This window comes from Lissotriton vulgaris, chromosome 1_1, assembly GCF_964263255.1.
Source record: "Lissotriton vulgaris chromosome 1_1, aLisVul1.2, whole genome shotgun sequence".
In the NCBI taxonomy this organism is placed as follows: Eukaryota; Metazoa; Chordata; class Amphibia; order Caudata; family Salamandridae; genus Lissotriton; species Lissotriton vulgaris.
Genome location: NC_141685.1, coordinates 2,105,707,778 through 2,105,725,534, shown reverse-complemented (window position 1 = coordinate 2,105,725,534; position 17,757 = coordinate 2,105,707,778). Strand labels below are relative to the sequence as shown.

General features: G+C 47.3%; 1 protein-coding gene across 1 annotated transcript in view; it reads left to right on the top strand.

Moving 5' to 3' along the window:
* TIGAR (TP53 induced glycolysis regulatory phosphatase) overlaps positions 1–17,757 on the top strand; it is a 329,118-nt gene that overhangs the window by 184,642 nt on the left and 126,719 nt on the right. Inside the window, exon 4 of the mRNA XM_086921416.1 lies at positions 13,420–13,497. Within this exon, the coding sequence (XP_086777542.1) occupies positions 13,420–13,497 (78 nt within the window). The remainder of the gene's footprint in view (positions 1–13,419; positions 13,498–17,757) is intronic.

Below are 17,757 nucleotides of genomic sequence, written 5' to 3'. Positions count from 1 at the left end.
ACTGCAGTCACTGAACCACTATAGGTTGCCCTCATTGGCGCATATCCAGCCAATGAGAGGCAGCACCTCTTTCAGGTTGCAAATCTATCACGTCCAACAGATGAATCTTACAAATTATTTAAAAAGGTTATACTCTACCTTTTTTTTCCTCCCGCCCAATATCCCTCCCCTACTTGAACAGTATTCAGAAGAGCTGTCAATCCTGCTACAGTTGCTCTCCAAAGGTGCCAAAGAGATGGTACTAAACTTGAAAAAAGGTGAGGTTGTTACACTCTATTTCTGCATCATGAAAAAGGGTGGGTGTCTCGGGTCAATTTTGGTCCTCGGCCCCCTGAGGAAGGACAGATTCAGAATGCTCACATTGGCCCAGATCCTATCTGCTCTAAACCTGGGTGACTGGATGGTGTCCATGGGATAGCAGGACAAATCTTTTCAAATACTTGTACTGCAGTCCTACAGGCATTAGCTGCGGTTTATAGTAGGCCATTAGCATCTTAAGTTTACCATGCTCCCTGTCAGCCTCATCGGTCACACCCTTCATGTGCACAATCAACTGGCTATCCCCCAACAAAGAATTCCTCCCCTGTTGCACATAATATATTAGTGTTAAATTAGATTCCTTATCAATGGTGAAAGAAAATCTCTTTCTAGGTTATTCACCACACTGAGCGATTTCATTCAGAGAGGGAATATCTTTACCCCTTTTCGCTTTATTTCTGAAATGGCGGTCCCAATACTCCCTACAAGATAATTCCACCACCTCATAGAAGTGAGCTTTTGCCCTTGTCCCCACGGCTTTGCGCACACAGATAAAGGTAATATCCGCTCATTAAGGTTTCTTCAAGGAAAAAGCTTTTCATTGTCTGAAACTTTGCAAAGACCTGCAGGCAAAGCCTTCATAAGGAAGATAGCTGATTTAAGGGAACCCTTTCTGACTTACAAGCATTTAAATGCCAGTCCAGATTCCTTCAGAATCAAATACCCCTCTGAGCCACAGATGCAAATTACTCAAAGACTTCCCTGAATTACTTATCCCTGACCAGTATCTCTGCACCAAGATCGTATTAATGAAGATTAATATGATGTCCTTTTTTCGTGGTACCTCCTGTTGCAAAGACCATTATTAGCCAAGTACTTGCAACAATCTGGGACTCGCTTCATTAAAAACAGTATAGCATCAAATTTTACCAAGCTCGATTCCCCCATCCTCAAAGGCCAAGTGTTGCTCTCCATTTCATTAATGGCAATGTTATGGTCTTGGCATCAGTCTCCCAACATTATTTTTTTTATATACTTCTATTATCTAAGGAATCTCAAGAACTCCAATCAAACCTTTCATACCGCTACTGCCACCCACCCTGACCCAACCCCTGCAGGAAAACTGTTACACATCTCCCTAGAATACCCACTCTAACACCCTCCCTGTCTCACACAATGACTTCTGACTTTACCATGCACACTGAACCTCCCTTGCCCCGAAAGTTAGTTTAAAATACCTACCAATTCGAGCAATCCTGTGGAGGAAAAAAACTATTTTCCCCTCCTGCAGACCTTCCCTCCTCACCCCCAACTAAGTCGTAGAAGGTAAGAGGAAGTGGATTACTTATCATTCTAAAAAAAACCTAATCCCAACAGCCTCATCTCTGTTCCTATGTTGCCCTTAGTCGGCATAAATGCGGTTACACACAGAAATGACAAAGATTGTACAAACCTAAAATTTTAACTTCCTATTTTTCATAGTGAACTGGCCTAATGACTCTTCATTGACATCCGGATCCTTCCCGACTTCGAGATTAAGCAGCTGGATTAAGATAGCTATTCAGGAGGAAGAGTTGCAGTCATCCATAGAAACGTATTTCAATTAGATGCTACAAATTGGATAAATACTTCACTTTCTAATGCTTAGGAGTTGAACTCGATGCATGTGGAAATGAATCCCTCCAATAGTTATTTCATTTACAACCTATTGTGGAACAACCAAATCTTTGTTGAACAATTAATGGCTCTCAACACCGAACAATCTCTCACAACCATCAGTTAGATCTTTGTAGGAAATTTTAACCTCAAGTGGAATGCCTCGAAGGTTCTTCGGCAGCCCAACTGAGCTCCTTCCTCTTTAGCAATGATTTTCCCAAATATTTACAACTCATACACATCAAGGGATCAACTTTTGACCTTCTTTTTTTTTTTTTTTAAACCTTTATTGCAAGAAAAGCATTACAATTACAGACCTACAACCACTGAGGCTGGCCAGTAGCAGTAAATACCAGATTCACAGTGTTACACAGCTCATCAGCCGACAACCCTCGGGCCCGGCAGCGATACCTTATGGTAATATAGAAAACCTGTGGTGATAGGAGGATAAACGAAAGGTTTTACATTTTGTATTTTATAAACACACACTTAAACAAAAAATTTGAGGCGATAAACTATGCATTTGTGTGGCTGTCTCGAACAGTAGGGGGAGCAACCCAGCTAAAGGAGCTAATGTAGTGAAGGATGAAGGATCTCGGAGAGGGAAGGGGGCCGAGAGTAGGCAAGCAAGTCATACACAATAAGAAGTAGATAACATGGAATGCACGGTCATGGGGACAGAGGAATGTCGAGACTTCTACAAAAGGGGGGGTGCATATCTCTCCGCGATATGAACTCCATTGGCCCCATATCCTCCCCCACTTCTTGGGTCTGCCACGGGCAACATATACGTTTTTTTCTCTGAACATGCACCAGTCTATGTTTTCTTCCCATGTTGAAACTAAAGGTGTCCTTGGAGACCCCCACAGTTGGGCTATGTCCCTTTTCGCTATCATGTTGCAGAGGGTGGCCCATTGAGTCTGAGCAACACTGTAATCATTCGGCTCCCAGATGTTTAACAGACAGCGTCTGGCCTCTGGTAATAACACAACACCCGTCACCTCTTCCATAACAGCATGCACTCGATTCCAAAACACAGCAACATCCGGACATTCCCGTATAATGTGAAGAAAAGTAGCAAGCATACCGCAGCCGCGCCTACACAACCCATCCATAGAATAACCCATACACATCAGGCGTGGACCCGTGACATAGACACGGTGCAAAATCTTCAGGACCACCAGCCGGAGACGCGCCGGAATCGCGACCTTCCTGGGGGAAGATATCGCGGCCTGCCAGTCTTCATCATCCAACTCCAGTCCATCGCTGGTCCAAGCCCCACGAAGCTGTACAAGGAGATCCGAGCGGTATTTGATACATTTTTTGTAGATGAGAGAAATAGTGCTATCGGGGACATACCCGTCAAGCACTCTATCTTCCAGGGGAGAGGACTCTGGAATAGTGGTTCCGACTGGGAAGACCGACTCAAGCGCATGGCGGATCTGGATATAGCGGAAGTGCTCCCTATCACTCAATGCATATTCCCGTCTGAGTTCGTCGAAAGTCTTGATTCTGTTCTTGAACCAAAGATCTCCGACCTTACTGATGCCGATGAGGTCCCATTTGTCGAATCCCTTAGTCGTCCAAAGACTGCCCAGTCTCTCCGCTGCGTACAGGGGGATAGCTCTAGTTAGCTTGTCCGACCACCCCGTGGCCGCGGTTGCACTACCCCATACCCGCACCGCTACCTGAGTGGGGCCAGTCAGATTCTTCCTAGCCGCTCTAGAGTAAAGTGCCCCATTATAGTCGCCTTCCGGTAGCTGCCATCTATCCATTTCAAATGCGGGATTCGGAACAGGACCGTACATTGCATGGTTGACTGCACTCCATTGGGATGCCCAATAATATCGTTTGATATCGGGCAACGCTATGCCGCCATCATACCAGGGCAAAGTCAATTTCGCGAGTGCAATGCGAGGTCGCCCGCCCGCCCCACACAAGCTTCCTCTGGAGGCACTCGATTTCGCGAAAATAACTGGCAGGCACTAAATCAAGCATGTTTTGGATGGCGTATAGAAATCGGGGAAGAGACATCATCTTAAAGAGGGCCGCTCTCCCCACCGGGGACAGCGGCAGACCACACCACGCCGCAACATCCGATCTAAGCCGGACAAGCGGAGGAAGCAAATTTCGCTCATATTGTGCTGTGGAGTCCAACGATATATAAATCCCCAAATACTTAAAGCCGACGTGCGAAATCGGTATCGGACAGACGCGGGGCAAGGGAGGCAATTCTCCAGTAAGTGAGTAAATACAGGACTTGGCCCAATTAATAACCAAGCCAGAATTTCTCCCGAAGGAATTCAGAACGTCGAACAAGACTCCCAATGATTTACGAGGGGAAGTGAGGTACAACAATATATCGTCCGCATACAACGATATACGATCCTCGAAGTCAGGGGACCACCTAATGCCCTTAAGCGATGGTTCCCACTGAAGCCACGCGGCAAGGGGCTCAAAGGCAAGCGCGAAGAGCAGCGGCGACAGAGGGCAGCGCTGCCGCGTGCCTCTTTCGAGAACAAAGGGTTCCGAGGCCCTACCGTTGACTACCACTTGGGCTAGCGGTTGCTCATGTAGGAGTCTAACCCACCAGATGAAATTGGAGCCAAAACCAAATTTTGCAAGGGCCGCCCACAAATACGGCCATTCCACCGTGTCAAAGGCCATCGAGGCGTCCAAAGAAACCAAGATGGCCGGCTCACTAAGAGACCCCGGCCTTGCCAATATGCCGTGAAGACGGCGAAGGTTGTGCGCGTGTTTCGGTGAGGAATGAACCCAGACTGATCCGGGTGGATGAAATCGCTGATCACCGTAATCAGCCGATTTGCCAAAATCTTTGGCTCTACATTCAAAAGCGAAACCGGCCTGTATGATGAACATTGATTGCGGGTCTTTTCATCTTTATGGATGACTACAATGGACGCCAGTCTCTGATCCCGGGGAAGGGATCCGAGATCTCGCGATGCCGAAAACATTTGGCGAAGATACGGCGCCATTTTGTCGGGGCACAGCTTGTATAGCTCAATCGGGATACCATTCGGGCCTGAGGCCTTCCCCGAGCGAAGGGAGCGGATAGCGAGCGCTATTTCATCGGTGGAAAAATCCACCTCCATAAGCTCCTTGTCCGAATCCGACAGGCTAGGCAACGCGATATCCCTAAGTAGCAAATGTGAGTCCTCCTCCTGTCTGTCCGAAAGCGTCGCGTAAACCTTCTGAAAGTGCTGGGCAAAGACCTTGACTATCTCGACCGGGTCCACAACCCGCGTTCCATCCGCTCTTTCAACAGGCACCACCCGATTCAATCTGTCTCTTTTATCCAACCAAGCAATCAATTTTCCCGCTTTATCACCAACATCATACAGATGTCCTTGTTGCTCACGACTCATTGCCTTGGCCGCGTCAGTTACCAGAGCCCTGTAGTCAGACTGTTTGAGGGCTAAAACATGTAATCCCTCAGGTGTGATCCCAGACTCCAACTCCTCTTCCAATGCAGCAATGTCATTTTCCAAACGCACCACCTCCTCATTCTTACTTTTCCTTGCACTGTCAATCAAGGACAGAGTTTTACCACGAATCACAGTCTTATAAGCCTCCCACAGGGAGATGGGGGAGGACACCGACCCCACGTTCTCAGCAAAGTAATAATCCGTGCATTTAACCACCTTGGCTCTAGTTTTAGGGTTACGAAGGTGCCAGGGGTTAATCGGAGCGACCCGGCCCTCGGTCCCCAACTGTATATCAATATTAAGCCAATGTGGGGAGTGGTCCGAGATCCCCCTAGCAAGGTATCTAATTTCCCTTACAGAGACCACCTGCACCGCCGGTATGAGGATATAATCAAGCCTCGAGAGACTCCCATGGGCTCCTGAATAAAGGTATACTGTGACTGTCCGGGGTGCAGTTGCCTCCAGCAGAAATTCACTAGACCCAGCGCATCCAAAAAATTGCCAAGCCATGATTGCGATTTCGGGAGAACCCTGGGAGGGCTACGATCCTCACTACCACTGACAACCGAGTTAAAGTCACCACCCACAACCAACATGCCTTCAGGAAACCCCAGGACCACCTTTCCCAAATCAGAAAATGTAGTGGACTGTAGGCCTGGCGGGACATATACAGACAGTATGGAGATCGTCTTCCCTTCCCTGCGACCCGTAATGGCCGCATATCAACCTCTATCATCCAGCACAGTGTCATCTATCTCCAGGGGGAGGGAGCTCTGCCGCCAGGCGATAGTCCCGTCTATTCAGTGCATGGCATGTGTTTCCTATTAGATGTGTTTCCTGTAGTAAGACTATATCTGGGGAGAGACGCTTCAAATATTGCAAAACTATCCCACGCTTTATCCTATTGCCCAGACCATTGACATTCCAGCTCAGCACCCTCAGACCCCTACCCCCATCCCAGAAATGAGAGCAGTACCCCCCCACGAAGAAACAGGCACAGCAGACAAAATATGCAGCAGAGCGTAGCCTCGAAAGAAACAAAGAAACAAAGACCCCTCCCACCCCCAGAAGAATCCCCAAAACACACCCCCTGCGTTAGACCAAAAAGCCACCCCAACTTGCAGTGTGCCTGTCGCCCCATTAAACTACCTGCAAGAAGAGAGAACAACCCCTAGAGGAGGAAGAGTCCCGATTCCCCCCCACCCCTGGGCAATCGCAATATATGTACTCAAGAATGATAGAACCACTGCTGTAAGTCCATAAAGGTGGCTCGCCGGCACGGACTCACTACTCCTGTTACTCCGGGCCACCTTCAGCGCCCCTCGATTGTTCCGGGCTGGTACGATGTGTCGGCAGAGTATCGAGCCAGTCACTGACCACCTCAGGGCGGTCAAAGAAGAGCGCACGTTCCTCCTATTCAATCCTCAGTCGGGCCGGGGAAAAGCGTACTTCAGTCCCATGTCTCTAAGTCCCTGTTTCACCCCCGTAAAGATCATGCGTTGTTTTTGCACCACCTGTGGAAAGTCTGGATAAAAACTGATCAATGCATTTTCAAATTTAGTGGGACCATTGGTGCGTGATGCTTGAAGAATAGCGTCTCTGTCCCGAAAATTAAAAATTCTGGCTATGATGGGCCTCTGGGCGGACCCAGTTTAGGCTTCCCACCGGGAACTCTGTGGGCACGCTCCACCGTGAAAAAGTTACTGAGGCCCTTGGGTGTTAAGTGGTTCAACACGAGGTCCTCCACCAGAAGGTCTGTGGATACGTCCGTGGATGTCTCCGGAACACCGATGATGCGGACGTTGTTGCGCCTGGCCCGGCTCTCTAAATCATCCAGCCGACGGGCAAACAAGTCATTAGATGTTCGGAGATTACGAACTTCGGTCTGAAGATCCGAGACATCCGTAGTGAGACTTGCGGTCTTGATGTCCAGGGACTTGACCCGTTCATTGGTCTTCGCGAGATCCGTCCTGATGAGGTTGACTTCGATCGCCACCGTGTCTATCTTAGAAGCCAGTGTCTCGTACTGCTGGCCCATAGAGGTCAAGCGATGGCGCCCATGACTTCTCTCAATGCCAACTCCTCAGTCGCAGGAGAGCCATCTCCAGTCTCGTCCAAGACTTTACCCACACCACCAGGGGATCCTTTCGGGCGGTTGAAGCGATCCATAGTATTGGATTGGGTGATACCTCCTCGGTATGTGCCCTTGGTGGCACGCTTCTCGCTCTCCGTCTTGCCCGCCATTATGAGCGGCGAGCCCTGACGGGCCTTTTGGGACCTGGTTAGAATGGCTCTCCGCAAAACAGACTTGTAGAGTCAGGGGACGAAGGCGAAGGACAAGCTTAGAACCGGCAGCAAGACTCAGGCCAGCCGTGTCAACAGGCAGCAAGTCGCGGTAGACAATGACCAAAAACGAAACCGAAAGTACCACAGGGGCAGTGGCCGAGTCTCACTGGCCGTTGTTGTTCAATTGCCACCTGGGTACCTCGGGGACTCAAGTCCGTGGATAGTCCTCGATATAGGACGCAAAGTTCTAAGTGCAGTAAGTCCAGTTCTCGGCGGCCAAATCGATTCTTGAAAAGAGATAGCAGGGCATCAGCTAGTAGAACCCGTCGTCGAAATCAGGATACGTGGCAGGATAGATGCGGGAAGCGGAAAGGGTCTCGGGAGCCCTGTGCTCACGCGTCCATCTTGTATGTGCGGGAAGCTCCTCCAACTTTTGACCTTCTTATTGCACAAAAGAGGTTCATCTCGATTAAATTCTTGGGTCTGGTCGACTCATTTTACCCCCTCCTCATTCTCTTTCACTTCAGTTTCAAAAGATCTTCAACGAAAGGTCAGGTTTAAAAACCTAAAGTGTAGCTTCAATGTACACGCCATATCAACGCTATTGAGTTCTCTGCAAACATCAGGACTCAACTTTAACCCCAGCATTAACTAACCTGGCCAGTCACTACAATTAAACTATAGTCATTATAAGGGAGGAACTAGCTCTCATAAACTGTAAGAGACAAAAGCGCAAAATTTCGATCCAACAGGTCAAAAAGGACATGCACAACTGAAGAAGGCAACATAGAACAGTCCAACGGGAGTGGATACAAAATTTGTCAACCTTGAACCTGACTAAACTTTGCACTGTAAGGATAAGATATAAAGTGGCCTCTTTCAGGCTTAAGCTTCCCTTTTCAGATTGTGGGTAAACTAAGTGTGACACCACCCTAGAAAACTGTTTAATATGATCAAGCAATAGATAAGTCCTGCAACCAATTCTTTCAGAAGCCTACACCAGAGAAGTGTGAGCAAATAGTTTTATTTGCTAAGGACCTTAAAAAGATTAAAATGTTGCTGCAAACATTTTAGTAGAAAGCCAAACTCTCATTCCTCTGAAGACAAGTGCCTCGTGAAATTCAGAGAGGTCAACAAAAGCTTGACCATTAGGATAATAGCTAATACAATACAAGAAGTGCACATTGTGGAACTGATCCAGGCCACCTTAATCTAAGAGTTTAGCATTCTCATTGCCCGTACCTATCAAAATTGCTCGATTCTTAGCTACCACAAGGTGATATTCTGAACTGTCTGAAAAAAGGGCAGTTTAGTCCCACTGTTAAAAAATAATTCTTGTGCTGACTCAGGATACCTAACCAATCTCAGACCATTAACAAATCTCCAATTCCTTGCAAAAAGTTTGGAAAGTTTGTCTCCTCACAACTCAAGCAATACACTGATGACCACTGCTTCCTTGAAAAGTTTGAGTTGGGATTCAGAGCTGGCTACTGCACCATCACTGCCATTCTACAGATCATGGATAATGATCTATGCCTCCTGGGAAATTAATAGATAGGGGGCTCCTATCTATTCATACTTCTCGCGTCACATCATCAGCCATACCATCCTACCAAACTTTCTAAAGAAAATAGTGGGTATACATAGTCCTGCCCTAAGATGAATCTCCTCTCACTTAAGCAATTGTTCTCAACTAACTAAACTGGTTATCCATGGGCTGTCTCAAGGATTGACACTAGACCAAACTCTTTCCAGCATTTACATGGAATCTCTTTCCACAATCCTTAATTGTGCTGAAGATACCCAGTTGTATTTACAAGTCTTCTCTTACGAAGAGCTCTGCTACCTTGACCAAACCCTAAAGGACCTATTATCCTGGCTTAATCCAATCATCTATACCTCAACAAGTCAACAGTTGGATTCTTTCTTATGTCCCATCAGAGTGCGACTTGCTCCTAGATTGGTTGGACAAGATTAAAATACTAAACTACAATTTCAAAATCATTGATTGCACAAAGTATTTGTGGTCCCACTTGACAAGAATGTAAAGCTCCAAGGGCATATAAAGGCCACAGCGATAGGTGCTCAACAGCCACTCAAACTTCTCAGAAATCATAAAACTTTCAATGCCTACTTACTAGAATACCTTAAACTCACCTAGCCCCATTGTAGGCAGCTCTCAGTGCACTCAACCTTTATTTTATTGTATGTATGTGCTATTTCTATAACGCAAATCTAGCAAACCGGCAGTGGAGCGTTCTACAGAGTGAAAATAGCGTAAAGTCAACGAGTGGAAGGAAGGCTAAACGGGCGCAGCGGATGCTCCTGTCCGATGCGTACACCACTGTGGTGCGAGTCGTTCACAGTACCTTAGTTGTTGTGTCCGGCACGGACGATGCGCTGTAAACAGAAGGTGATCCAGAAGCGGTGTCTGCCCTTTTACGGTGCGAGCCCCGGCTCATGCAGTCGTTGGTGCGAGGCGTAGAGCAGGGGACCACTTGGAGCGAGGCAGATGGTTTTGGATGCGAGACGTTCACTTTATGATGCGGCGTACGAGCCGTACTCCGGGAGCTGCGGTTTCAGTCTTGGCTGCAGTGCATGGCGGACGTAGGGAGCGTACTCCCCTTTCTGATGCGATCGGCAGCTTCAAACTACGGCGGCAGTGTGCGAGTCATACCAACCAGGATGACTCGATGAGGCGTAGAGCAGGGGACCACTTGGAGCGAGGCAGATGGTTTTGGATGCGAGACGTTCACTTTATGATGCGGCGTACGAGCCGTACTGCAGGAGCCGCGGTTTCAGTCTTGGCTGCGGTGCATGGCGGACGTAGGGAGCGTACTCCCCTTTCTGATGCCATCGGCAGCTTCAAACTACGGCGGCAGAGTGCGAGTCATACCAACCAGGATGACTCGATGCGGCAAAGCATTTGTACGCGGCGGAGTCGGACAGTCACGGTGCGATCTACCGATCGTAGGACGCGGTGATTGAGGCGGACAGGCGGGGTAAGATGCGTTGCTGGACACGATTTGGTGGTACAAGGCGCCCACAGCTCCTGGCCTCGGCAACTGCTAAAAACAGCGTTTCTAGCGGCGGATTGCGAGGCGGCTGAAGTCCACTGGTCCTGGGATTTCGTTCAGGGGGCAAGCTCACTCACAAGCCCTTGGAGATCCTTATGCACAAGTTGAAGCAAAGTCTTTGTAGTCTTTTCCCCCTCTCCTTCAGCAGCAAGGCAACCACTGAAGGCCAATCCCCCAGGTCAGGGACAGTACTCCTCCTTACAGCTTTCCCAGTTCCTTCTCCTCAGGCAGAGGTTTCTTCTTGTCAAGCAGGATCTAATTTCTTGGGAGCAGGGTCCCAATACTTATAACCCTAATCCTTTGTTCTCTGAGGCCAGGGGGCCTTTGCCTTGTCAGTCCAGTTCTTGAGCACTTTGTTGACATGACTGACTTTTCTATTCAGTATGCAGGGCAGAGACATCAGACGCTGCCCAGGGGGTGGAGCCAGCATTGTGGTGAAAAGGCACAGTCCTATTCAGAGCCCAGGTGTACTCCTCCCACCCATCTGGATGTAAATCTCTCTATTCACCACCGGCTGCCCCAGTCGGTGTCCTGGAATTCCCCAGCCCTGTCACTCACAGAAACCAGACAGCAGATACACATCCTACCAGAGGCGCGCTGAAATGGTTAGGCAAGCAAATACCTACTTTCTAAAAAGTGGTATTTGCAAACACAGAACATTAAAGTAAACTTTACTAAAAGATGTATTTTATTATTCTGAGTTCAGGCATACTGAACTCTAATTTCCACCATGTTCTCTGAGTCTGTTTGGATCATAGAGTGTAATAATTCCAACAGCCCATTCTGGCCTATGGAGAACAGGTAGACTTGCAATAGTGAAAAACGAAAATGGATGTAATTCACTATTAGGACAGGCCACACACATCAGGGCTTGTCCTACCTTATACTTACAATGCACCCTGCTCTTGGGCCTACCATAGGGTTGACTAATATGAAGTTAAGGGAAGGTTTAGGGACTGGCAACTGGACAGTACCAGGCTGCACGCAAGCTCTGCCATGGCAGACCTTAGACATATTTTACAAGGCTGCTTCTGTGGATGGCACAACCAGTGCTGCAAGCCCACTAGCAGCATTTGGAATCACAAGCCCTGGGCACTCCTGGTGCACTGACTAGGGTCCGACAGTAAACCAAATAAGCCAATCATGGAATCCAATCAATACAGCAATTTACACAGGGAGCACTTTCACTGTGGCACTGGTTGGCAGTGGCACAGTGCTCTGAGCAGCTAACACCAGAAAAAAAACACACGAGTCAATAGCAACAAAACGGAAGGGAGACCCACACCAATGGTGACCGGTCTAACGAAGGGTAGTTGGTTTTTGGACTGTTAATGCATTGTGATGTAGTATTCTTTAAAGAGCTGCATCTTAAACTCTTTCCTGAATTGGAGCTGCATTGGGGTGGTCCTGATGGATACAGGGATGGTATTACAGATCCTAGGTGCATAGGTGGAGAAGGCCTGCTGTTTTATTTTATTTTTTACAATTCTTAGTCTGCAGACTGATTGTGTCCTGGCTACAGGTGTGCTGAGAACCACCAGAGATATTGAACTTGTATGCAAGATAAGCAGGAATGCTTTGTAAACTCTTCAGCTAGTTCTGAAGAAGGTGCTGACTGGCATTGAGAGTATGGGGGAGATGTGATTATATTTCTTCATGCCCTAGATGAGACATGCTGCAGCACGTAGGATGGCCTTTAGCGGGGCCAGTGTGGCGTCTAGGAAGCCATGGAGCAGGGAGTTACAACTATCCAGATGCAAGAGTACAAGGGATGGAACAGAATCCTAAAGTGCCTTTCTGGAAGAAATTGTGTCACTTTGTTTTAGAAGAGAGAGCTGGAATAAGGCTGCAATTGGTTTTGGTATGTGTTCCTAGAGGCTGAGGTTGGTATCCAGGTTGGATCCAAGTGACTTGGCATTCAGTGAATGCCCGGGCTTGAAGCTGCCAAGATTCGTGTAATTGAGCCAGGTTTGTACCGTTTGTTCTTGGCAGATAGAAATTCTGTCTTAGTTGGGTTGAGCTTCATTTAGGCACTGGACATCCAAGTCTAAATGATGTGCAGGCAGTGTTTGAAGCATTATATATCTGTGAGTAGAGCACCAAACTGCTCCATGTACTTGTTGAAGATGATGGAACTGTATGGAACTCTGAGGAACTTTGCAGGTGATGGACATCTTTTGAGACCTGGAGGTGGAAATGGGAACTCCAGACTTTTTTGCTTTGAATATGGACTCTGGACTTTTACCATTTACTGGTTGAAATACCTACCTAATTAACCTCATGTATACGTCTCTGCTTTGTATATAGACTCTAAACTCTAAACCTTGAGGTTTTTTTTTACGGCACAGGAGACTGCAAACTTTGAACCATGATTTGTAGTCCATGATTTGTAGTATATTTATGGTAAGTAACTGCTCTTAACTCCCCCTATACATTTAATGTTGTAACATTCCTAGGACCGATTGTAAGCACTCTGACAATTCCCAGTTTAGTATGCACTATATAAAATTGTAAATACAAACAAAAAAATCAATATCATTAGCATTAATGCAAAAATTCACCTAACGGGTCTACTTTTTTTCATGATCCACACCAACTATTCTTAAGAGTATTCTTTGGGCTGGTCGCTCTTGATACATGGCCACATGATTATGCAAGCATGTTAACCCTGAAATGTTTTTGTATTCCATTTGCAGACAGCTACTACAATTCTAGGTGAAAGCAGGATGTGCAAGGACCTAAAAATAAACTTAGACGCAAGACTTCGAGAACGAGTAAGTAGTTGGCACTTAAAAAGAAAGAAAGATAGAAGAACGAGTTCTAAAAAATGTTTTCTTTGAAAGACTTCCCTTATTTCTTAGCTGAGCCATAATTATGTTTGGAGCATTGCTTGTCTATTTATATGACGATTATGGACAATGTAGCACACACCTCTGTATATATGTATGCATGTATATTTTATTTTTATCAAATTACAAAATAGAGAGAAAGAGGAGGAAGCAAGACTGCTCGTTCGTCTCCCCTGGTCATAGATACATTAAAAAAATAGAACGAGCTTAGAGCAGTGCTCTAGGAAACCCAGTCAGCAGGGTTATTGAAATTAAGCCTCCTTAACCGCATGCGCGCTAGCGGAATTCCGCTCGCACGATGGGTTTTTTTTAAACGCACTTTGCGTGACGAGCTGGGCTCGTCATCAGCGTGCGAGGAGGCTACGCGATGACGAGCCCAGCCCGTCATCAGCGTCGAATGGGTTAACAGGGAACCCATTGGTTTTTAGAAGAACCCTCACCCACCAACCTAGTTGGTGGCATGCTTCATCATCGGGTTCCCACCTTCGACGCCAGATTACAGAGGAGCTGTTTTTTATATTTGTATTTTCTGAATAGTGGATACCGTGAGAGTGGAAGGTTGAAACTACCCCCAGGGTGCCCAATCCTTCATTAGATGGTCCCTGGGGTAGGGTTAAAAAATAGTTGATTGGACGTGAGTGAGACAATGGTCTTGCACGTTTTCTCAAAATATGTGAAGAGAGAATTTATGTTAGATGGCAGTACCATATGGTCTGGCCACGTTCCATGGAATCTGGAGCACGGGACACGTGTTGACCAGATTCCTTAGGACGGAAGTTGATATGGACTCTTCATGCTGAATTGATTCCCTTTCTTCGTGGCAATAAAATATATATAAAAGATACCTGTGTGTCCGCATGAACTGTCGTAAGGAAAATGCAAAACTCCTGACTAGCGGTGAAGAGCCTGGAGTCCCGCTGTGCAGATCACGTTGTCAGATCTCAACGGTTTTGTCCATTTAGCTTTGGGTGAATTGTTCTGGCAAGTTTATTCTGATCGAGTTGCCCTAATTGTCCTGGTTCATGTCGACGATAAAAGGAAGTAAGGATTGCCTTCTGGTTTTGCGACCTGCGTGTGTAATATTTAAAAATTTGCAAACATTCGTGACAAGAATTTTCAATTCTATTAAGGACTAGGAGGCGAGGATTATGCTTAGTCTCATTTCTTTACTGACACATAGCAGCCAATCACATTACAGTAAAGAAAAAACGGAAATAGGGCAACCATAGAGTACACCCATAGTATATAAACAGTCTCAGAGGTAACCACTTCCTCTTTCTTTGTCCAAAATCCAGTAAGAAGAACTAATTAAACATCAGAACCAAGGAAGACATCATTCGAAAGGACCAAAATCCGAACGTGGAGGCGGAGGAACTTCCAAAAGCCACAGGAACAGAAGCAGGCCAACGAGGAGAAGAAACTCGCAGCAGAACTTCCACAAGGGCGGAGCCGGAGGAACCTCACTTGGGATCAGAGCCTGAAAAGAGACACAAAGCCGTAATACACATCCTGTGTAATCATGAGCAAATAAAAGGGTGGGTAAAGAAAAAACCAAAGCATTTATCACATTTCATTAGGAAAGATCCATGAAGCATTGCATAGTAACATCATAATAGATACATGCATATACAACGGGTGGGATAATCCTCGCCTCCTAGTCCTTAATAGAATTGAAAATTCTTGTCACGAATGTTTGCAAATTTTTAATTCTATGTCAGGACAGGAGGCTCCGATTATGCTTTTTTAAAGCTGATCTATCACCACAGAAGCAACACTATCGATAGGCTTAAAGTAAAAAGTTTTAAACACAGAAGCAGACGACCAATCTGCAGCCTTCATGATATCAAACAGAGTAACACCCATGGAATAAGCTTTGGACGCCATCGCTCCACGTGCAGAGTGTGCGCCAAACACAGAAACATCAATTCCAGCTTCAGACATAAGCCCCCGCACCCAGCGCGCCAAGGTAGCTGGAGAAACAGGTCGAAAAGGCTTTTGTAATGCAATCAGCAGTTGACCCTGCATGTCTGAGCGCAAAGAAGCAGTACTCACCTCATAATCCTTCAGGCATTGAACCACACAAAGGTTGGGGTGAGAAGGGAAAGAAGGATAAGAAATCGAAGGCGTATTAGATTTGGTACGTCTGGAGAGACGAAAGGAAACTCCTTCAGGAGTGAAGCAGCGACCCGCCAGATCCAAAGCGTGCACATCCGACACGCGCTTACAAGAGACCAAACATAGCAACATAGTCAGTTTTGCAGAAAGTTGCTTGCGAGATAAGGAAGCATTGGAAGGCCAGGCCTCCAAAAATCTGAGGACAACAGAAACATCCCACAAGGTAACATATTTAGGGGTGGGAGGTTTTGCAAAACGAACTCCTTTAAGCAACCTGGAAACAAAAGGATGTTCCCCCGCGGGTTTCCCATCTATGTGGGCATGACCCGCCGAGATAGCAGACCGGAAACCGTTGATAGTCGAATAAGCCAGACCAGAGGTGGCTAAGGAGGCCAAGAAATTAACAATCATGCTGATATCCGCTGAAACGGGATCAACTTGTTGTTGTGAACACCAATCACACCAACGCTTCCAAGACCCCTTATACCGTTTGTGAGTATTGGGAGCCCAAGCTTCACCAAGGAGCTTGGAAGCGTCGCTTGAAAGGCCTGGGAGCGACCAGCGATCCCCGAGATCCTCCACGCGAGAAGAGGGAGGGAGCCTGAGAGGATCAGGGGATGAGGACCTCCGAGAGGGTCCAACAGGAGATTCCACAATGGGGGAAGGAGAAACGGTGGGGCCGAACACATTTCTAGAAGGACCGGAAACCACGCTTGAGCCCTCCAGAGAGGGGCAATCAGAATCAGATCCGTCTGAAATCGTTTGGAGTAGGCCAATACCCTGGGAATCATTAGAAATGGAGGGAAGGCATAACAGAGGGTCGATGGCCACTGCTGGAGAAAGGCATCCGTGGCCAGAGCCTGAGGGTCCGGCCTCCAACTGTAAAAATGCGGAAGTTGCGCATTGAGGCGAGAGGCAAAAAGATCTAGTTGGCAAGGACCCCAACGCCGATGGAGAGCACGGAAGACCCGGGGATGCAGCCTCCAATCGCTGTAATCCCGAAGGTGCCTGGAGTGCCAGTCCGCTATCTGATTGTGGCATCCCGGAAGGTACTCCGCAATAACAGTGATCTTTTTCTGCAGACAGAAGTGCCAAAAATCTTTGGCGATCTCCGCCAGGAGTCTGGACTTGGTCCCGCCCAGTTTGTTCACATAGCGGACTGCTGAGATATTGTCCATCCGGAGAAGGACACAACAACTGGTCTGTAGGGGAGAAAAACATTTGATCGCAAAGGAACCCGCTAGGAGCTCCAGACAGTTGATATGAAGTTTCAATTCTTGAGGGGACCAACGACCCCCGGTCGAGACCGAGCCGCAACGGGCTCCCCAGCCCCACCGACTGGCATCGGATTCGATCACCAGATCCGGAGACACACCGAAGAGGGCTCGGCCGTTCCAGGCCTCCATGTGGTCCAACCACCACTGCATCTCCCACCGGACCTCCTCCGTAAGAGGAATCTGATCGGAATATCCGAGTCCTTTCCGGAGATGAAGAATTTTCAGGCGCTGCATTGCCCTGTAATGTAGGGGACCCGGAAAAATCGCCTGAATGGATGACGCCAGCAGACCGACTACACGCGCCAACGACCTCAACGACACAGTCGGTCTGGAAATAACAGACGTCAAATCTCTCTTGATATAACGCATCTTTTGGTTGGGCAAGAGAAGTTGACAAGTAACCGAGTCGATCTGAAAACCCAGGAAATCGATACGCTGGGCTGGAACCAAAACCGATTTCTGGACATTGATTAGAAACCCCAGAGATTGTAAAAGAGTGATGGATAATTCCAGATGTTGAAGAAGTTTGAGAGGACAATCCGCCATAAGGAGAATATCGTCCAGATAAATAATCAACCTGACACCCAGTGACCGAAGATGTTCCACAACTGGTCTCAACAGCTTCGTGAAGCACCATGGTGCTGACGAAAGACCGAACGGGAGAACCTGATACTCGTACCAGACTCCCTGCCAGAGAAACTGGAGAAAACGGCGATGAGGCTTGTAAATCGGAACCGAAAGATAAGCATCCTTGAGGTCCAGTCTGACCATCCAATCCCCTTCTCGAAGGAGA